The following is a 22,983-nucleotide window of genomic DNA, read 5'->3' as shown; positions in this document are numbered from 1 at the left end:
CATAGCACGAGGAGTAAGGGATCATGTACGTTTTGTTTTTCCCTGCTATTCTAGAGATAATCACATAGATCACTAAGCTGTAAGCTCTTTATTATTCATTACATGATGTGCTGTAAATAAGATTGTATGCAGAGAATTTTAAATCTACCCTTTACTCCAATGTATCCTAACTTGTACCTAAAGTACATTTGTGACGTAAGAGAGAAACATAAACCTTCATCTAAATGTTACTGGTGTGACACTACAGGTACTTTAGTGATAAATTAAAGGAAAACAGGGACATTTTGCAGGCATGGTTTGGGATTTAGAGAGTTTTACTGCAAACGGATGTAAATTTTTTATGACTGATCTGCTTTATCCTGTGATGAGTCATTTCTGTCCTCTTGGGTGTGGCCATCTGGAACGTTTCGAAAGTAAATATTTTCAGGGAAATATAGTTCTACCAGGAGTATAATTGTTCCCATTTTATTGCAGTTGTACAAAAGGGGAATTTGAAAGTGAATGCTGGTCACTGGTAACTTCAAACCAGTTTTGTTTGAATTATTTAAATTTCATCTTGGACATGTTTCCATGGAAAACGAAAGGGAACTACCTGGGTCTAGGGTTGCCAAACCTGAATGGATAAATCCCCTTAAACGATTTAATTTCTATCATAAAATGACAGATAAATGGGTTTACAGAGATTCAGGGAGTTCAATTCAATTTATTATAATAATTAGCTAATAATAGCCAACTTAACTGTTCACATTGTCTCAACGCAGCGTAGCAACCTAGTATAGAAGCAGGATAAAAAAGCAGCAAGTGAACATAAAGTACTGACCTGCACTGCAATCAATTGTGTTGTGCATATAATCCAAAGAACACCATTAACATAGCGAACTTACTGTCATCGTGTTTCTTTGCAAGCACCTGGGGAATTTACACATGGAAGGGATGAAGATGAGACATTAGAGCTGAAGTGTGTCACTTCTGCAAAGAAAACGAACCTGCGGAGAAGATAGACAATTCAACAAGCCCGAATATACAGCCGGAGTAACTCAAGAATGGTTTCTAAAAGAGGTCTAATTACCTTAATTTCTAGTGTGTCCTCAGAAGGACCTTCATACCCCTGGGATTTAAGAGGATTTGCCAAGAGGAACTGGACAAAAATGAACCACATTACTGTATTAAGCTGATAACTGCATATGCCCAGGACTAACGCTAGATATTATATTGGTTATTTATCAGGTTTTATCAGGTATTAAGGTTATTTATCATCTTTGTTTATACCTGTGACTGCTTACGTTTTGTTCACATTTATAAGTGTAAATTAGACATCAACAAAAAATGTGACTGAGTAATAAACTCTCTCTAATGTAGGTTAGACTTCTTTCTCAGTATAACCACTAGAGGGGGGTGAAGGTGTTGATCTGGCAACCCATGGACAAGGGAGACTCCTTATATCTCACGTTACAGTAAAGACTCAGAGAACACAGAACGTCTGAAGGGTACAGAGAAGATATCCAACATGTCCTCGACCATCAGCATCGTCCTGGCCTTTACTGCCACTTTACTTTTCACCGCAGTTGGTACGTGAAAGTGAAATTTTGCCATGTGTATTTATTTATTTTCCTCGATTTTCCCCTTTATTTGTGTATTTATTTATTTCCCTTTTTTTTTTTATTATTTATGCGACAGAATACTGACATTTTCATCGGACGTTTGATGCGCGAACCGTCTGCATTGTTTATATGAACGATTTTGTTACTGTAGTTTTTGTGTGTTGTGTGTTTTGTGTGTGTGTTGTGTGCGCGTGCGTGCTTTAAAAGAACTGGCAAACAGCTCGCGCACTCTTCCCCTGGGCGTGTTAGCCGTTAGCTTTCACTCCATTTTTCTTGATTACTTCAGCATAAAAATACACAAATATAAAGAATATAACTTCGAGTTTTACTACGCAAGCCTGTGAGATCGTGTACTACCGAAGCATTTTGTACACATTTGAGTTCGTATCTCGTCCCTGTGAAGTGTTTCTGAGACATTAGACATTAAAACTTACAGACACAGTAAACTTAAACCCCACTGAAAATGTCCTGGAAAAATGTCCACAGGCCTTCAGTTACATCTTACATTCACACTTGTGAATGTGATTCAGTGACTTAATACCTATAAGATATATAAAGGCTTAATAGCAGGGATTCTTGCTTAGTTTTTTTTATAATGTACACTTCATGTTTAAAACCCAGAGGGGGGATGACGTTCTCTGTGCTGTTTACTAGATCATTATTAGAACCAGAACCAGAACCAGAACTCTGGGTCTGCATTTAGTCCTGGAGTTTGTGTTGGTGCTTAGTAATAGAGAAGAAGCATAAATATAAGAAACAAAGTTTATCTATCTATCTATCTATCTATCTATCTATCTATCTATCTATAAACTTTGTGTATATATATAAAATGTGTATAAACATAAAGATTTACAAAAGATCGAATGGAAACACTTTGAGTGTTTGTACACTAATGCAGGAGGATGTGCAAAGCGGCCAGTACAAATATACCATTGTAAATTGCTTTGCGTGGATTCAGTCTCATAAATACCCCGTTAACGTCTCTCGCTTTGATTGAGAGAGTCGTGCTTGGGCTGGTGGGGGGGTCATTGTGTTATACTTTATACAGGTTATACAGCTCCAGATATTTAAACTTTTTGTTTTGTGTAGTATTTATAATGTAATGTTTAAAATATAATGAGAGTGTGTGTGTGTGCCCTGCGATGGGTTGGCACTCCGTCCAGGGTGTATGCCCAATGACGCCTGAGATAGGCACAGGCTCCCCGTGACCCGAGATAGTTCGGATAAGGGGTAGAAAATGAGTGAGAGAGTGTTTAAAATATTGTTTACTAGATCATTGTCCTTCTTCACTTGATCAGAACCAGGTTTATTCCCAGGTACTGTAGGGTCTACATGTTTAGTAATTTGTCTTGGTGTGTTGGTGCGTGCAAGCATAAATATAAGAAACAAAGTTTGTGTGTATATAAATATATATATATATATATGTGTGAGTGTGTGTGTGTGTGTGTGTGTGTGTGTGTATAAACATAAAGATTTACAAAAAAACAAGCAATTGAATGTAAACAAGAATAGAAACATGGATTGTAAAGTGGCCAGTGCAAATATACAATTATACTTCCCGCCGTCACCTCCGGCTTGCTCATTAGGGATATTGATAGATATATAGTATTTTAAGTTAATATTTTTAATATAAGTTAAACTTTAATTTTATTTATTTATTTATTTATTTATTTATTTATTTATTTATTTGTGTTATGCATTATACAGGTTGTATAGCTTCAGATAATTAAACTGTTTATTTTGTGTATTATTTATAATAATGCTTACATTTGTTTTCTTTTTGTATTCCAGCTGATGACTGCGACAGTTACTACACTGCGGCTGGTATTTACAAGAAATCCCAGGATTGTAAACCTTGGCAGTTCTGCTGTGGTACCTGTGATAATCGCTATTGCTGCCCAGATCCCTTCAGCAAACTTACTCTGGACTGCGATTTGTAAGAATGATTTTAAAAATGTTGAACATTTTCATTGCATGGTTTACTGTTACTTCTGGTGAAGTATGGGCTTTTTTTTTTTTTTAAGGAGTTTAGCCATTTTTTTGGTAGAGGATGACAAAAATAAAACCTTTCACAAATAAACATTTAATGAAATCTTTTATTAAACTGACTAAGCCTTATTTTAAAATTTCTAGTTTGTACGGAAGTGAGACTGTGTTTTATTTCCCACTTTGCTGAGTTACAGCCCCCAGACAATGCAAGTTTCCGTTGACTAGCTTCCTTTTGGCCTGTTCTGTAAGGAGCCTTGCTACTGTAAATCACTTTGTTATTTGCACTTTCATTTTTGCGTTATTATTACTTTTATTTTATTACCAAGTAAACTTTAACAGATTATAATTCACCACAATTATAGTCTTAAAATATACTCTTCTACACTACATATATGTGCTACATGTAAACTCAACCATCTTTGTTTATTTTACAGGCAACCTTTTTTGTTGCTTGTTTTTTTTTTAAAGGCTTAGGAAAAAGAAAGAACACCCTTCTTCATTTCTAGGTTTTTATTTATCAGGGTGTAAATAACCGTGAGTTTCCGTTATGGAAAACAGTGACTACATATTGAAATCTGTTGTGTGTGTGTTTTTTTTTTTTTTGTTTTTGTTTTGTTTGTTGTTGTCATCACCTGAGGTTCTTTGTTTATAAAAGTTGTTGAGGACCAAAATTATTATTTCACGTTACCACATCTTTCTTTGTCGGGTCATTTATGGTCATTTTAAAACAATTTAATAGAAACAGATTTATTTTAGATTTAATTTGCTACATTGGAAATCCAATTGGTCAGTCATTTGCATACATCAAGTTGACTGTCTCTTTAAACAGTGTGGAAGATTCCAGAAATGGATGTAATGACTTTTCTTAGCTTTTGATTGGTGACTGCAGCTGTGGCTGTAAAAGAGCCTAACTTTAGACTCCGATGCTTTTTGCCCTCGATTCTATGGGAAAATCCAACTAATTCAGTCAGGACTTGAGAAAAAAATATTCTTAAGAGCAATTTCCATAGAACTGACTGAACCATGACCTGACCTCATCTTGATTATAATGGCGCCTGTCATGGGGTGGATATATTAGGTAGCAAAGGAGCAGTCAGTTCTCTAAGCTGATGTGTTGGAAGCGGGTAAAATGGGTAAGGGTAAGGACCTTAGCAGCTAAGAAAAGGGCCAAATTATAGCTATATGACTGGTTTAGAACACCTCCAAAACAGCAGTATGTATGTCACCTGTATGCAGTGGTCAGTTCCTACCTAAAGTAGTCGAAGAAAGGACAACCAGTGAAGTGGCGACAGTGTTCATGCATGCCCAAGGCTTGTTGATGCACAGTTAAAAATCTGTAGGATGTGCTGGGCAAACAAGTTTAATCTATGAAGGCCCCACCTCACAACGTGCAGGATTTAAAGGATTTGTTGCTAAAGTCTTGGTGCCAGAACAGTTTTTGTGGCATATGGAGGGACTGCACAATATTAGCTACTACAATTACTTACTTGATCTGCCAAAAGAAATGTATGGTAACCTGACATGTGTGAAGCTATAAAAAATTAAACTGAATTAATGATGTCTTGTGATTGTAACGCTTAGTAACACTTGTGAGATACATTTTGACCTGTAACTGCATGTTTTTGATAAATGTGAGAAACACTGGAAGCGCAATGTACTTTTTGTTCTTAGGAGTATTTAGTAATTTGTATGACAACCTCGTTGGCTGAAAATAAATGAATATTCCCCTTCCCTGCTTCCCCTTTGTGAGCTTCAGAAGTTCATTAAAGTTCAGCTACATATATTAACGGAGTGACACAGAACACTTTCTGTTTCGTCAGTGGTTCAAGTCTGATAGATGTTTTTATTGCAGTCCCAATGATTTATATGCCTTATCAATCAGAACGTTTTTTGTTAAACCCAAGGTTCTTAAGCCTGACAGTGTATTAAATCTTTTGTACAGTCTAACAAAAGAGGAAGATGGTTAGTATTTCTACATTTTTCCAACAGTGTGTGTTTTACACAACACATGCTCATGACCTTAAAATGATAGGTTGTACTAATTATTCCTTCGAAACCATCAACTTTTGTGAAGTGAAAGGTTGAAGCTTGTAATTGTGTGTTTAGTTTATTCTACTTATTTAATAACAGTCATCAATTAATAATCATTTATTTGGGTCACTTTTTCTCAATTCTGTACAGTTTTTACACGAATATATAATAAACAGTTCTTTACAAGGGGGTACATACATTAGTAAAGTACTGTTAAGTACTGTGTTTTTTTTCTACAAAATCATGCCAAGGCATTTGCAGCCCTTAATTTTTACCATAACTAGATAGCAAATGATCTTGTATGTTTCTCACTGCCACGACGAGACGTATTTATAATCACTGTTTGTTTAAACACGGGGTTGTCGACTCCACAGTCAGGTCAAATCATTGTAGCTGCATGTAGAACCAGGATTTAATTAAATTAATGTTGAATGCTTGTGTACTTATTCTATTTTTCCTGTTTCATAGTATGGAGTACAGCAACACCATTCCCCTTGCTGCTGGTATAGCGAGTATGATCATCTTCATCATACTCATCATCGCCTGCTGTGTTTGCCCCTGCTGTTGCTTGTACCAAATGTGCAGAAAACCCAGACGTAAGTGAAACCTTTGGAATTTTTTGTCTAAATTTCAATCCAGTTGCAATAAAAGGTAGAAGTCTATGAATCAGAAACATCCAGCATCTTTAGATATTTCACAGCTAGTGTCAGTTGTAGTGTCAGATGCTCTGCTCTTGGGTCACATATTGTCTGTTATTCTTAATCCCTGTTCATTTTTTGTTATTTTTATTTCTGACTACAAATGTCAGAACCTTGAAGGTTGCAATCTGACTGACTCTCATAACAAAGCATTTGACTGCTGTGACTGAAGCTTTTCAGAAGAAAGCACTTTTATACAACTTTTATATTTTACAATAAAAGTTGTGCTCGAAACAGGACTTGGATGCTGCGGTTGAGCGAAGAAACATAAAAGGCTCTCAATCTAGGTCTGGTTTGACCCACGGCCCTAATTTCTTCTGCCGCACAAGCAGAAATCACTCCAGTTTAATTTCTCTAGCATGTGTAATGCAGCTTAGCCACCGTGATACCTCGGCTAGCGTAGACGCTTAGCTCTTACAGGCTGTTATTTGTGAATTTGTACTGGATTGTTTTCATTAACATACGTGAGTAATTACAAATGATTTGTTTCATCCGTGATCAGTTTGTGTTAGTGAGTTTTTAGACAAGTAGATTCAGAAACAAACGTTTAAGCTGACCTTTCCTTTCTGGATTTTCACAAATACCCCATTTCTTGTGTAAACACACCCGTGAATGATTTACAGATAAATTCAGAGCTGGATAGATAAATAAGACCCTATGAGCATAAATATATACGAGGTCGGGAATTAAATATCTAGAAGAGAGTTAGTGCCTTATCTATATGTTATGTTTCTCTGAGTTTTGTCCGTGACAATTCTTCCAGTTTGTGATTTCGGGCTAATTAAATAGCAATGGTGACTAAGCGATTAGAGGATTTTGGTTACTGATCAGAAGGTCAGCAAAGACCTTAACCCTCTCTGCTCCAGGGTGCTGTAGCAGGACGGACCCTGTGCTCTGATCAAAGCATCCTAACAATCTGGGATATGTGAAGAGAGAATTCCACTGTACTTTTGTATATCGTCGCTGTTGGGCGGAATCCTCGTATCTCCAAAACCGTTATTTTTCAGGAAATTAAAAAAACGCCGTACTTTATCTGCAATGCACAGGGTTTAGTCCGCGTTGCAGTGGATTGTCTTACGCTAAATTCCTGTCCTCAGATGAGCACCAGAACTAGCGGGGGTCAAGATTTTTTTTCTTTGAGCCCAGTGTTTTGAAGACATTTACCTCAGAAGACGTGTTGATTCGTTGCGACTCTTCTTGAGGAGAAATATGCCGCAAAGCTCTCCCGCGGAGTGAGGAAGAGGTGGACAGTTGAAGTGTCCAATGGAGTTATGAGATTTGTGCTCAAGCTATTTTCAAGACTTTAGATTGGTTAATAACTTGTAAAAATAACAGACCCACATGGGGACTGACCAATAGCATCGATATGTGAAAAAAATATGAAAATGACAAAATTTGGACATACGAGGTTTCCGCCCGACATGTAACATAAAATAAAGTCTGTTTCTTTTTTCTATATTATAATGAACTCAATAGCAAAGCAATGGGATTTCAAGTCCTTTAAAGGTAGTCACTGCTAGGCTTTCGGTTTTATTCATCAGACGCAAGATATTGCTAAGTGGAGCGTTGGCTGTATCTGTCGGCCATCTCTTCATATTCTCGGTTTAGTTTCCTTTTGTCTAGTGAACTTGTTGCTAGTGTGTCTGGGTTAGAAATATAAAGTAGCTGCTGGATTCGGCTCTGACTCAGACTCGCGTTATCCAAGACAAGTTCTCTTTAATGATTTCATACACGCTTGTAGGAAGTGGTAACATACTCTTTTCAGGCTATTTGTGCCAAACCACAACATGAACAAAGAATGTCTAACACAAGACATTCACGAGACAGTGGGTGGATCTGTGACGACATTTGTCTAAAAAAACTCTTTGTGGGAAATTTGTTTTTTTAATCTTTGTCTTGTTAGTGTTGGCTTTGAAAGAACTGAATTTAAAACGCATTCGTTGGCTTTCTTTATTAAATCCATGATATATGGCTGGAACGTGTACTTGACGTGTGTATGCTGAAGTAGATTTTTGACTTTCACCATAATTTCTTTGTGAAATATATGAAACTGGTTGTCAAGCTGTAGGTTTTCTATATTTAATCTGTATCGTTTGCTTCTGTAAACCTTATAGAATGTGTTATCTCTTGGCTTTAATTACTTTAGGCCAACATGTTAGATGACTACGTTCACAGAGAGAACAGTTTTAATCAGTGTATTTTGCACAAGGTGATCATGCTTTAGTATTTTTACAGCATGATACAATAGTTCTCATTTATTTAGTCTTGTCATACTGATTCATTATACTTTTAATAGACAGTAATGTGTGTGCGTTATAAAATTACATTGAAAAAATACGTTTTCATATCGTGAGAGAATCCAACTGAGACGTTTTTCTCTCTCTACAGCGGTGATGGCAACAACCACAACCACAATAGTAAATACACAGTATCCTCAGCAGCAGCCTCCAAACCCTGCTACTCAGTATCCAGCCTACCAGCCAGTTCCTGCACAGCCTGGCTACAGCGCCCAGCCCGGCTACGGAGGACAGGCCATGCCTGCTGCCCCGTATCAGGGTCAGCCTTATGTCCCAGGACCTCCTCCTCCATACCAGGAGAGCGGTAAGAACAGCATTAAGAGCTTTTCCTTCCAAATCTTAACTTGATTCATAAACATCCTGCACTAAGGTCTTTTAAATTGAATTTTTAAAAAATTCAAATATTTAATAAATAATCATTTACATATAAATATATAACACTGGTTTTAAACCAGTTCATTTAGATGCTATCTTGCGAATATGACGACGCCTCGAGTAAGTGCAAAATAACAACATTGAGGAATACTGTGACATTTAACTGACCTGATGTTAACATTTAGACTCTACTAAGGTAGTTAGTAGCATTTTTAAACACTTGAGGAAAAGTTTGTTGTGCTCTCAGCCTTTACGTGTTTTTCACTCGTGTTAGTAACCAGTACATGTTTTTAAAAAAAGACATTTATGAATACTTCAAGTTCTACTTATTACTGTAACTATTAATTCTATTTAAAAGTAATAATACTCATTATATGCCCAGGTTTTGCCTCCACCAGCAAGTCCTTTCAAATCGTGTATTCGTACATCCGTCTGAGATTAGTGTGATGGGTCACGAGCGTGTGGTTCAAACTGTGTCAAGATTCCCATCAAGACCATTGGCTTTAAGTTCCACTCGTTACAATAGTAAAGATCTAGGGCAGATTTAAGCCTTTATTTTTATGCGAAAGTTCTAGAATACTGACAGCTTTGTTTTTATTACAAAATTAGTTTTTAATCCCATCGTGTACGACGACTTGTGATTGGCCTTTTCCCTTGAAGTGTGTCAATATTATAATGCTGAGGTATAACATAACAGCTCCAGTGTGATGATCATATGTCACTAAAAACAAAAGCAGTTGGAACTGAATCGCTTTATTTAGCAAACAAACTGAATAACTTGGTGGGAAATGGCAAAAATTAAAAAGTGGTGGAAAAGTGCATGTGCTTTGCCTTTCTATATAAAACTCACAAATTGTTCAGCTGAAGAGGAAACTGGATACAGGAATAAATAAGTTGCTCTTTGGTATATTAACACTAGACCTGTCAACCCTGCATGGAAAATCGCAGCACATTTGTGATGTACAGCTTCTATAAATCTCTGGTAGATAGTGTGCATATATATGGGGTTTTATAGTAAACCCAATGCTTTAAGGGGAGATACACCCTTCTTGTGGTTAGCGTAAAAGCCAATATATAGGCTTTTACGCTAACCACAAGAAGGTTACTACAAGAACATATATATATATATATGTGTGTTTGTGGTCATCTGAAAACTTGGTTTCAGCAACTACACATTAAATACTATCAGCCATGTGACTCTGGCCTATCATGATGTCACCTGGCCTATCATGAGTCACATGGCCTATCAGCCATGTGACTCTTTGGAAAAGTTAAAACGTACAAGACATTTTAACAAATTATCATTCTGTTAGTAAGCAAAATAACACCCTTACACACCCACATGCACGCACACACACTGCCTGTGTCTGTTATTTACACATCCCTTTTCTAGGGAACAGTATGAGGTCACTAAATCATCATGACAGCAGAGGAACTGTTTTCCAGTCTGACAAAATAGCTCTCTGTTGTCGGGAAGACATAAGCGGTTTTTAAATTAGTCACATTGATGCACCATTTTCTGGAACACTAACATTTTCTAACTCTCCAATTTATAATTATTCTGCATTTCCAAAATCCGCGATTGTGCCTTGTGTTTTAAATGCAGTAGACCAGGGGTCTGACACTGGGCCATGCTGAGCTAACTGTACAAATTGGGTTGTATGCTGTGAGAGTTGATTATACTGCTCACTAGAGTTGGGTGACTTGACAAGAATATTCCCATGTTTGAAGACGTTCCTGTGATGGATGGTATCACGCTATGTACGTTTACCATCAAACTGCCTGTAGTAGGTCTGTTTACATGCGCCTGATATCGACAGTACTGTTTCTATGTAGACTAAACTGTGCAATCTGACTGAAATAATAATTTACCTGAGCATTACATGTATTCCGAACAAAACAAAGAAGCAAAAATATACCACACCACCGCACACATGCACAGGGTACTTCTGAATCTGACAAAGGAAAAAGTAGGATTCAATCATTTACAAGTCTAATTATTTTTTCTGTAATACCACATTATTTCAGATCTACAGCATCCCTTTCAATCTGAGAAAATTCCATTCAGCTTGAGCTCAGGTGGCTCAAGGTGATTAGTTATGAATTATTTGGATGCAAAAAAAAGTCTCTGAAAAAATCTTTGCACTAGAAGATTATAGTACTAATAAGAAGTATTTTAAGTATTGCTACACATTGAAGTAATCCACAAACGATTATTATTATTATTATTATTATTATTATTATTATTATTATTGTCCCACTTACAAAGGTTTTCCCTTATCATCATCATCATAAAGAATTTCCCCCATGGGATCAATAAAGAATATGTTTGAATATGGCTTTTGCCACAGTCGTCCTATGCTGAGAGTCTTGGGGAGAACAGCTAACCTACTGTCTGATTCTTCTGTCTCCTGCTGATCAACACCTCACTAACCAATTGGCTTCTTGCATTCAGGGCTATGACTCGTTTCTGTTGTGAAATCATGTGACTTTCCAGTAGCCTCATTTCTGTTAGGCGGTACAGTGAGACAGCAACTGGTATTTCAGAATGCCGTGAGATGAGTACGCACTCTGAGGTATTTAACACATTACTCAGAAGCAAAGAACAAAAAGGTCTGAGCACTTCAGACTACAGGAAATCAGCAAATCCTGAATCAAGGATCATAAAAACATTTTGTTGAATACAAACACACCAAGGATTAGAGGTTGCAAAGCAAGTGCAGTTTGTGTGGAAGAGAACGGCACTGTATAATAACGCCATGAATATGTAGCAATTAAATTAGCCCACATGCTAATAATGTAGCTAAATTGTTTGCAGTCTTTGCCTTTGTAGTCCACAGGTAACAGTGTATAGATTATAATGGCTAAGAAAAACAGACTTATGTGATAAGTTATTTACAAAAAAATAATCGTATGTTTATAGAATCTAATGTCTTGGGCGATATAGTGTCAACTGAGACCCTGCTAGCAAAATTGTGGCCTAACCTTGGCTAGAGTGTTTGTTTTACTAGTTTATTTTTTTTATCTTTCATGACGAAGCAGACAATTTGAAGGAACACTAACAGCTTTGCGAGTATTTACATGTCTACTGTAAACATGCAATTCACAAAGATTAGGCGGTATCTTATCATGGCTCATGGGAATCCCCTTTTTGGGCATCACCCACCACATCTGGAGGATGAAATGAGTTAGGGGAAAAGGGGGTTGAAAAAAAAATAAAAAGACTGGTCTGAATTAATGAAACTAATTGTTCTTTTTTCCATGCAATCACCCCCACGTAGTGCCAAAGCACCCACTCTTCTGAAAACAAAACTGGAACATTTGACATAATCTCCTCCTCAAGATTATTCAGTGCTCACAGTACACAGTATGGCTGCTAACAAACACTACAATTAATAACTGAATGAATAATTGACATGCTAGTCACAGTCACACAAAGAACACATTTGTGTTGGCGACTAAACCGGTGCTTAGCTGTAATTGTCTAATGTTTGGTCTTTTCTCTCCTTATCTCTAGGAGGATATCCCGCACCATACAGCCAGGCTGCCTTTGATGGTTCTCATGCTCCGTACCCTCTCAATCCCCTCGGGCAGCCCAGCTTCCCTCACCCACCTCCAACAACCGACTACAATGCAGCTCAGCCTCCATTTAACCCAGCCTACTTGGAGCAGCCCAAAACTGGATACTAAACCACAGCTGTCTGACATCGCACAGCCTCGGCTGGATTACAAACGCCTACACTTCCACTTTGGCTGACGCCAGTCCTATATGTGCTATATTTAAAATGGAAAGCCTCAAGTACATGGCTTAATTTCTCATGTGATCAAATCGTTATTCTCAAACAGACTATGGCTTAAAGATTCCTTAACCTCAATATACACAGCATACCAAAGCTTTCCATGGATAATTTAGCACATATAGAACCTATAAAATGACTTCAAGCCATACTCTGTGCTTTCGTTGGTTGTCGGTGAGGAGAAAATTGAACGTCGTCCGTATGAGCGTGAAAGAACCAAAAACAGGTCTGAGCTTGATATCCAGGGGACGTACAGGCAGTGATAATGTGCTCTGAGCCCTTTTGACCTCAAACTTGGCTGATGTAATACGTAGGAGGAAACTTTATTTTTTTTTTTAAAATCTTTTGAAAATGCCTTACTTATGGTAAGTGTGGGTAGAGTGGGATAAGTGTTGCAAAAAATGTGAAAAAGAAAAAAAATAAGGTGAGGTAATAGTATAGAAGTGTAACATGGAACATAAAGTGAGATGTAATTACACTGATTTACAATTCGCATTCATAACCCCAAAGGTTTAATTCTCCGTGACACCCGGATATTTTGGTGAACTTGTACACACATGTATAAAGCTAGGTCTGTTATTCATTTTCCTTTCAGTGTTCATTTGTTTAGATTTATTTGTATAACCAAGGATCAAGAATATGCCTTATTTTTCATGTTATGCAGTCATAATGGAGATAAATATGTTAACCAGCAGGTTTGACTTAAAGGGTCATATCCAATGTCAATTTGAAAAAGGTTGTTTACTGTTTGTTCGTTCTTTCATATATTTTTAAATGTTTTTCATGGCATCTTTTTCATGGCAACAAATGACGTACAATTTAGGAACAGACTTTTGTGGGTGGTAATGTGTTTTCATTTCACTCAGCCCGATTATTTATCAAGGCACGCAGCTCAGGTCACAGCTTATCAGGAAAGAAGCTTACAGTTGCACAAAAAGCTTGTTGCAAGTTGTGTAAACAGGAAAGAGCTGTACAACTTTGATTTTTAATTTGTTGACATCGTATTTAAAGCCCCAGATAGAATTGCCTGTTTTTTCAGCTATTGTTTCTTTTCTCTCCATTATGTTTTTGTTGTATTGCTGATGTTTGGCTTTAGCTAAATGTAAAATATTTCTATTCAGAGCATTGCCAAATTTCCAAAAACAAATTAAACATTTATGTGCTTGAACGGCCATCTGACCTTTTTTTCAAACCATAAAATCATAAAATATGTCAGAGATCGATGTGTTATAAACTGGTTGGGAAACACAGATGAACAGGTTTAGGTATTTATAGATTTTTGAATGCGTCATTGTTCAAACCAGTCACACAGCTTAAACGCTAAAAATACAAGTGATGCACTTTAAGTTTGCTTTAATTAAGGATAGTGGTGAAAATTAACAGACAAACACACAGACAAAAGACAACCAAAAGAAACACTTGGATGCTTGTCAGCATTCTAAATCCTCCCTTCTGGTCAAGAACCTGCGTCCATATCCATATCTTCCACTTCCTCTGCATCTGGTCGACAGATCTCCTCTATAGCCAGTTCTATAAAGAATGAATGAACAATTGTTTTGTTTTACGGCCTTGAAGATATTTGCATATAAAAATAAGTGTCCTTTGTGTGTGGGGGCACGTTGGCTTAGTGGTTAGCATGTTCACCTCACACCTCCAGGGTTTGGGGTTCGATTCCCGCCTCCACCTTGTGTGTGTGGAGTTTGCATGTTCTCCCCCCGTGCCTCGGGGGTTTCCTCCGGGTACTCTGGTTTCCTCCCCCGGTCCAAAGACATGCATGGTAGGTTGATTGGCATGTCTGGAAAAAGTGTCCATAGTGTGTGTGTGCCCTGCAATGGGTTGGCACTCCGTCCAGGGTGTATCCTGCCTTGATGCCCAATGACGCCTGAGATAGGCACAGGCTCCCCGTGACCCGAGGTAGTTCGGATAAGCGGTAGAAAATGAGTGAGTGAGTGAGTGTGTCTTGTCCTTAAATGTGCTAAAACATTAATGATGTTATATCGAGCTATTTATTCACACTGGGTGCAGTATGTGGATGCCTGGCCATCAAACCCATATGTGGTTCTTCTACATGATATGTTTGGAGCAGACGAACTGAAGTGACCTTCACAGAGCCTTAAACTCAACCTCACTAAACACTGAGTGACTCACTAATGAGCAAATCCCCACAGCCATGCTCCACAATCTAGAGTGAAGTCTTCCCAGTAAATTGGAGGTTATTCTAACTGGAATGTGGAATATGAGCTTGAATACGTATAAATAGTTTAAGTGATCAGGTTCCCATATTTGGCATTTAGTGATTCTGCCTCACTTGTAGATCACTTTGGATAACTCTCTCAAATGTATGGATACAAGTGAATAAGCAAATGTTTTGCCGAGTAACCGGTGAAGGTGTTGGGGAAATTTGGTAGCAGGTAGACAGACAATTCAATATTCTGTGAATTTTAAATCCTGCATTTCTACAGTGCCCCCTGATGGCGCATTGTCACTTTAGACAATTTGTATTACAAACAGCCCTGATATTCCCCTTGAAGAGTGAGGTATCTGGAGATGTCCTACTTGGAAGTAAAGCTTTTTTTAGTAACTAACATTGGCCAATAGATGACATCTGAACACATCTGAAACAGACAAGGTTACACAAATAAACCAATGAATGTTTTCACCTTCGCTCTCTGAGAGGTCAGGGATCCTACGGAGTGTGTCTCTGATGGCAGGGATGACCTGATGGTACATGTGCAACACATCCAGGCAGTGTATGGAGAAAGATGAGTCATTGAGGAGGAGCCAGTGCAGTAACAGCAGAGACTCCCTCAGTGAGTGAACACCTGGAGTCGTCCACGTCTGAACACCACCTACGTGCTTCTCCTGGCCTTTGATACTAAGCCACTGTCTGTGTAAGACCACCACCACCGTCCGGACAACCTGAAAAGAAAAGTGCCATAGCACAAAAATGAGGATATGCTCTTTATCCACTTTATTTAAATCAAAATCACAAATCTGACATCACGCATTAAAAACCTTTTAGAATTATTTTTTTTATCTGCAATACAAAATATTAGGTAGGTGGAGCAGATTAAATGCTGGTCCAAGAAAAACAAACTAGAGATTTATCAATTACTGGCATAATGGAAGATTTTATTTTAAAATAAATGTTATAGCAAATAAAAGGTAGATTTTTGTGTCCAGATCAAAACACCACAGAATATCAACTGCAAATGATTTCATGGTTAAAGATGAACAGTTTTATGTTCCAGAAGGTGTAATAGTTTGTAATAAACAGTGAGCGCACACAATTTAAATAACACCTCAGACAAAAATATATAGTCAAATGCCTGAGTTAAATGGTTACATCAAAACATCAGAAGGGGGAAAAATATGGATCTCACTGAATGACTGTTGTGTGTTGGTGGTAGACAGACTGGTCTGAATGTTACCGAAACTGCTGATCTTTTGTCAGGGTTTACACAGAATGGTGCAAAAAAAAAACAACTGAAAACTTCCAGTTAGTGACAGTTATGTGGGTGGAGGTTATAAGGTCCAAGAAGAAGAGCTGGTTTGAGCTGACAAGAAGTCTATGGTAAGCACAGAGAGCTGAAAACCATGTCAGATCTCACAAAACATTGAAGGCTACAACAGCAGGAGACCACGGCAGTGAGCACAGGTTCATTTCAGGCTTTCGAAAACTAAACTAAATCTTTGTCACTTTAGTTATGAACCAGGTCACAATTGTTATTTTGTGCTTTTGTTAGATCTAGCATCAGCTGATAATCAGGAAGAGCGCACTAAATGAAATGGCCTTCTTGTGCTTCCTACCTCACTGCTGCAGGGGCAGTTGGATTCAGCACTGAGAGCAGCCCATGTTGATGTCTTCTGCATAAACAGCTTGGACAGCAATCGGACAACCTGTGACCAAAAAAACTGGAGGTGTTAATATATCAGTATGTGTGGTATTTTAACCCTGCTGTTTTTTAAAGTTAAACACAAAGTTTCGGACAAAAGGCACACACCCACACACACGCATACACATATATACACACAGCAACAGACACACACATATATACACACACATATATATACATACACACATATACATACATACACACACACACACACACACACACATATATACATACACACATACACATACATACATATATATACACACATGCATACATTTTATAATATATATATATATATATATATATATATATATATATATATATATACACACACACACTATATTACCTCAACTTCCAAACGTGACCACATGTCTTCAGTAACGACTTTATTTGATCTGGAGGTCACATACTGGAAAAGTCGTACAAATGGGCAAACATCTAATAAAGAGAGGTGTTAACATTAGTGCATATTAAACACAAACAACTAGCAACGTGTGTTAATGTCCTTCCTGTACGCTGTGTTACCCTTACAGTTATGAGAGCAAAGCTTGTTCACTATTTTGTCACAATCCAACAGAAGTGCCACTAATCTCACAAAGAGCCACATGGTGCTGTATGGAGATTCCAGAGACAGGTTTTGGGTCACAGTCTGATTTGCCAACACCGCCTGCAATCTGTAAACATTTAAAAGATTTCAATGGCAAACAGGTCAGAAAATCATTCATTTAACAATTACATAATAAATGTTCAGAAATATGTGAGATGGGCTGAGAAACCTGACTGTGTTGTTGTGGCTGAATTCTTTTGTGCCACTCAAGAAATATTTTATTTAACACGTTAAATCGAATCAATTTGAGAAAATTAACACAAAGAGGAAAAGAATGATGTGTGCCATTACAGTCGTATGCAAAAGTTTAGGAACCCCTGACAATTTCCATGATTTTCATTTATAAATATTTGGGTGTTTAGATCAGCAGTTTTATTTTGATCTATCAAATAACTGAAGGACACTAATATTTCTGTAGTGACATGAGGTTTATTGGATTAACAGAAAATGCGCAATATGCATCAAAACTAAATTAGACAGGTGCACAAATTTGGGCACCCCAACAGAAATCACATCAATATTTAGTAGAGCCTCCTTTAGCAGAAATAAGAAGCCTCTAGACGCTTCCTATAGCCTGAAATGAGTGTCTGGATTCTGGATGAATGCATTTTGGACCATTCCTCCTTACAAAACATCTCCAGTTCAGTTAGGTTTCATGGTTGCCGAGCATGGACAGCCCGCTTCAAATCACCCCACAGATGTTCAATGATGTTCAAGTCTGGGGACTGGGATGGCCATTCCAGAACATTGTACTTGTTCCTCTGCATAAATGCCCCAGTAGATTTTGAGCAGTGTTTTGAAATATCCAGCCCCGGTGTAACTTCAACTTTGTGACCGATTCCTCAACAATATTCTCAAGAATCTGCTGATATTGAGTGGAATCCATGTGACCCTCAACTTTAACCAGATTCCCAGTACCGGCACTGGCCACACAGCCCCACAGCATGATGGGACCTCCACCAAATTTTACTGTGGGTAGCAAGTGTTTTTCTTGGAATGCTGTGTTCTTTTGCCACCATGCATAACGCCCCTTGTTATGACCAAATAACTCAATCTTTGTTTCATCACTCCACAGCACCTTATTCCAAAATGAAGCTGGCTTGTCCAAATGTGCGTTTGCATACCTCAAGCAACTCCGTTTGTGGCGTGTGTGCAGAAAAGGCTTCTTCACTCTCCTGTACAGCTTCACCTTGTCGAAAGTGCACTGAATTGTTGAACGATGCACAGTGACACCATCTGCAGCAAGTTGATGTTGTAGGTTTTTGGAGGTGGTCTGTGGGCTGTTTTTGACCGCTCACCATCCTTTGCCTCGAGGCCTCCATGTTGCCACTCTTCAGAGGAGTCAAAGAGAACAACAACTTGCAATTGGCCACCTTAAATACCTTTTCTCATGATTGGATGCACCTGCCTATGAAGTTCAAGGCTTAATGAGCCACCAAACCAATTGTGTGTTCCAATTAATCAGTGCTAAGTAGTTATAGGTATTCAAATCAACAAAATGGCAACAGTGCCCAAATTTATGCAACTGTCTAATTTAGTTTTGATACATATTGCACATTTTCTGTTAATCCAATAAACATAATTTCACTACAGAAATATTACTGTGTCCTTCAGTTATTTGATAGATCAAAATTAAACTGCTGATCCAAACACCCAAATATTTATAAATGAAAATCATGGAAATTGTCTGGGGTTCCTAAACTTTTGCATACGACTGTAATTAGCTCTTCAGAAAACAGCACCTATATTGAAGTTATGGCTTTGTCATGCATTTGTGAGCGGCGCTCAATAGAACAGAATAAACTGTATAATTAACAAAAAATACTTGGTTATGGACTGACGTATACCTCCACAGTTGGCTCTCCTCGGCTCTCTCTGCCAGTGCACACAGAGTCCTGAGACAGCAGTTCACTACAGCTTTTCTCTGACTCGCGTTAATGACAAACTTTAAATCCACCAACTGGAAGAGCTTCTTAAGCAGAGGACTGTGTGACTGCAGTTCATCACAGGCGTTCTCTACGGTGCTGCCTTGAACAGTACTCTGAGGTTGCCGGAGTAGGTTTTCACTGGGCTTTTCTGAATCCTTTCCCTCTTGACCAGCCAGAACAGAGTTTACGGCTTCACTGCTTTCACACACAATGTGATAAAGAGCTTTTATAGCCGCCAAGGCAAACTCCTCTTGAGCACCTAAAGACTCCTCGACTGTGGAAGCAGAGCTGCTGTCTGAGGCTCCTGCTTACAGGGATGGAGAAAAAAAATAATCCAATAATCTCACTTCACACTGCACAAAAGTCAAATAAAAAAAAAAGTTCAGTGTTTTTTCCCCATTATAAATGAACAATATAACAGCATTATTTTACATTAAAAACATTCATGTTGCAGCCTTATTTTTCTTTTATTTACATTCATGTTGATATTACAGTATGTTTTTGTTAACCTGCAAACCACAAAAAAAAATCATCTTCAACTGATCTTCAAACAAAAATAAATCCCAGCGGCGATGTAAATATATGTTTAGGACGTAATATAAAGTATCTGCCCATGTTATTACAAACATCTACTCGCTTAAATAATTTGAAAATAATTATATAAAATAAAACGAAGAAGTAGTGAAAAGTCTCTTAAAAAGAAGAACAGGATCGTAAATGTTCACATGTGTTTTGAAAGCAGCAAGTGGATATTAAAGATGATTTTTTTTTTTTTTTATCAGAATGCATTTAATCAGTCTGAACCACAGAAATTGACCAAAAAGCTTGTGGTCCCTGCAGATTCCCATCCTTACCTGATAGTGCACCGGATTGAAGTGGACTCTTTCCTGACCTGTCAAGGGTCTCAAGGGTCTGGCAGTAAAGGCTAATGTGGTAGTGAAGTAAAGGAAGGAGATGGACAGCAGGGGGGCAGGACCTTCTAAGGAACTGAGTGGGAGCACAGTGTGTTAGCATGGCCAGTCCTGACATAGCCAGACTCTGATGCTGATAGAAGTGCACTCGAGGCTGGTGGAGCAGCCGGGTATCTGTAGAGGACGTGCTGGAACCAACTGAAGATGTGCTAGAGAATGAAATAAAGGTTTGGGGTTTAGTATTTTCTCTAGAGAAGGAGTTATGATGTATGTTCTAATAAGAATGGACCATCTGTCCTACTGTATATTTCATAATAAAGCAATAAACCACCAGTGGGTGTGTTACAGTGACTTTATCAGCACCACAAAGCAGAGTAATAAAGTCCAGAGCTAAACATGAATTGTATGTTAAAAGCTGGTTTCACTTAATAACTTTATTTATTATTAATAATATCAGTCATATATGCACACGGCATGTTTCGGCCACCACAGGACAACCCCTAAGCAGATATTATTCATGTGGTGAATTCTTCTAAGCACAGCAGTGACAAGTCACAAAGACTGCATTGCTTTTAATCAAACCATATGCAGTCGGAGATAACTTACGGACTAGTGTAGTCTGACTGGGTGAATATGGCAGGCAGAGCATCTGGACTGATGCACAGCAAATGACAAAGGCCTAAAGAGCTTGGCTCCAAAGGGTGCTGAAGCAGCAGATTCAATAATACAGGTCCTGCAATGACAAATCATCAGCCTCACAGCAACAAAAACTCTTCAGGCAAAAATAAATAAATAAATAAATAAATAAATAAAATTCCTTCATAATACCTTTTTGATGAATCCCGTCTGCATCCCGGGTTGCAGCTGATTTCATGTGTTTTTTATCAATTTTCTCTTGGTTTTGTTTCCCACCTATTTGAAATAGTGAAAATATTATTTCAAAACAAATAGTACTAAATAATCTGAATATAACTACAGAATTCATCCAGAAAGGACTCAACAACCATTATTTTCTTAATGTAAATGTCTCTCTAGTTTTGCACAATGTACTTTATAACATACGGTACACACACACTATTTGGTATTTTGTGTATCTGTCCTGTAGTGTTTTGTATTGTCTCTTTATTTTCTGTCTCACTCTGTTTGTACTAGGTTGGCTAGGAGAACTCTAAATCCTTAGCTCGGTGTTATTTTAGGTAGATTTATGTCATTTTATGCCACATCATGGACCTGAAGAAATGTACTGTCAGCTATATACGGTTCAAATGACAATAAAAGCTTCTTGACATGACTTGATATTAAATAATTTAAAATATTGTCTTCAGATAAGAAAGTTTTCATTGAGGTAAGGAAATGGCTCTTGATAATTGGTTAAATTGTTAAGTGTTTGTTTTGATTCATTGATTTTGTAAGAACGTGACCAAACAAATGCAATTCCCTTTGTTTCCAGAAATGCTAAAAAAGTCCATTTGCTACACACTGGCAAATCTGATGACTTCCTTTGACGTTTGTCCTTTGCAACACTGACATCCTTCTCCCAACCCAATTTACACAACTCTCTCCTTGCCCCACAGTCTGACCAGGAACTTACAATCTGACATAATGCCTCATTCCTCCAGGTGCACTAATCTATCAACATTCTACAGTACTGCATTACTGTTGGTGCATTTCATCTGAAGAGATTATTAAAGCATGGCTTTTTAATAATACATATATTTATCTAATATTAGCATTGTATAGAAGTATATCTAATGCAAATACAGATTAAATTAAGCAAGTATACACCATGTATCTATGCACTTGTGTCAGAAACAGATCATACCCTCCGTGTGCTGGCTTTTAGCAGCTGATGGTTTTACAGGCAGGTCAGCAGAGAAGGACTCCTTACTCACAAACGCTCGGCTTCCGGGGGAGTTCACACTACATACAGTGAGAGTTTAAGTTGTGCTCAGTGTGCATCCTATTAAAGAACAGATCTGGAGAATAAATAAAGTGTTGCAGTTACCTGTTTCTAACAGGCGTGCCAACGACCTTCACACCACGCTCAGAACTCTGCAGTTTAATCCTCATCTCATTCATCTCAGCTTGCTTAAAGTGCAACTCGGATTTTAAAGACTCCACCTGAATAAGGAAAATCAAATGTGCACCAAATCAGGAAAAATGTTCAAGATTAGATTGCAGTTTAATTTGTGCTGTTACCTTTCAAGCACATTTTACAGAATGACATACGGTTAAATAACAAGGATGCTATAGAACTAAAAACTGAAGCTGTATCAGTCTTAAATCTGCAATCACTTTCTTCCTCAGAACAGAGTTTGATAGAGTTTTGAACATGAGACCGATCAACATGACATTAAAAATATTTGGACCACATCTTCTAGTCTCGCACCATCTCCAACATCCTTCGACCAATATAACCATCTGTATATATAATCCTCTGTACATGTCCAAACCATCTCAATCTAGCCTCTCTGACCTTTGAACCTGAGCTGTCCCTCTGATGTGCTCGTTCCTAATCCTGTCCATCCTTGTCACTCCTAAAGAGAACCTCAACATCCTCATCTCTGCTACCTCCATGTCTGCCTCATGTTTTTTTCCTCACTGCTACAGACTCTAACCCATTCAGCACTGCTGATCTCAATACTGTCTTCTACACCTTTACTTTGATATTCAGATTATTTATACAAAATAATAGTTATTTTGAACCCCTATTATTCTACCACAGAATCATTTTATTTACACAAACGATGACCGTAGCATTAGACAGCTCCAATTTGTGGGTAATCTAGATAGACTCTTATAATTCTGTCAGGAAACTTTTATTTACATGTATTTTTAATTCCCTGACATAAA

At 37.8% G+C, this 22,983-nt stretch overlaps 2 protein-coding genes across 6 annotated transcripts in view; one reads left to right on the top strand and one right to left on the bottom strand.

The window, feature by feature from the left end:
- The window catches only part of atrip (ATR interacting protein), a 73,713-nt gene that overhangs the window by 46,736 nt on the left and 3,994 nt on the right, over window positions 1-22,983 (bottom strand). For 3 of the 5 annotated variants that reach the window (XM_060858686.1, XM_060858687.1, XM_060858689.1), the window contains exons 5-15: window positions 22,136-22,251; window positions 21,953-22,050; window positions 20,959-21,042; window positions 20,737-20,863; window positions 20,074-20,339; window positions 19,139-19,526; window positions 17,216-17,358; window positions 17,031-17,122; window positions 16,599-16,688; window positions 15,449-15,707; window positions 14,125-14,318 (exon numbers count right to left, since the gene is read on the bottom strand). In XM_060858686.1, the coding sequence (XP_060714669.1) occupies window positions 14,245-14,318; window positions 15,449-15,707; window positions 16,599-16,688; window positions 17,031-17,122; window positions 17,216-17,358; window positions 19,139-19,526; window positions 20,074-20,339; window positions 20,737-20,863; window positions 20,959-21,042; window positions 21,953-22,050; window positions 22,136-22,251 (1,737 nt within the window). In that variant the 3' untranslated portion in view covers window positions 14,125-14,244. Of the gene's footprint in view, window positions 1-14,124; window positions 14,319-15,448; window positions 15,708-16,598; window positions 16,689-17,030; window positions 17,123-17,215; window positions 17,359-19,138; window positions 19,527-20,073; window positions 20,340-20,736; window positions 20,864-20,958; window positions 21,043-21,952; window positions 22,051-22,135; window positions 22,252-22,983 lie in introns of those variants that run through there. The other 2 variants (XR_009647626.1, XM_060858690.1) reach the window with 2 other exon arrangements.
- On the top strand, window positions 1,428-13,956 carry shisa10.1 (shisa family member 10, tandem duplicate 1). The gene is made up of 5 exons (XM_060858692.1): window positions 1,428-1,568; window positions 3,393-3,537; window positions 6,090-6,217; window positions 8,708-8,920; window positions 12,509-13,956. Exons 1-5 carry the CDS (start codon window positions 1,508-1,510, stop codon window positions 12,679-12,681), a joined length of 720 nt encoding a protein of 239 aa, XP_060714675.1. The 5' UTR covers window positions 1,428-1,507; the 3' UTR covers window positions 12,682-13,956.

Source organism: Tachysurus vachellii, chromosome 22 (genome assembly GCF_030014155.1).
Source record: "Tachysurus vachellii isolate PV-2020 chromosome 22, HZAU_Pvac_v1, whole genome shotgun sequence".
In the NCBI taxonomy this organism is placed as follows: domain Eukaryota; kingdom Metazoa; phylum Chordata; class Actinopteri; order Siluriformes; family Bagridae; genus Tachysurus; species Tachysurus vachellii.
Note: the sequence above shows the minus strand (reverse complement) of the source record. Positions and strands in the feature narration are given on the sequence as shown.

Excerpts from the sequence above, each read along its gene's own strand:
- shisa10.1 (XM_060858692.1), top strand. The coding sequence starts at position 1,508 with ATGTCCTCGACCATCAGCATCGTCCTGGCCTTTACTGCCACTTTACTT. Across the intron at positions 1,569-3,392 it reads TTTACTTTTCACCGCAGTTG|CTGATGACTGCGACAGTTAC; the intron begins GTACGTGAAAGT and ends TTTGTATTCCAG. Across the intron at positions 3,538-6,089 it reads CTTACTCTGGACTGCGATTT|TATGGAGTACAGCAACACCA; the intron begins GTAAGAATGATT and ends CCTGTTTCATAG.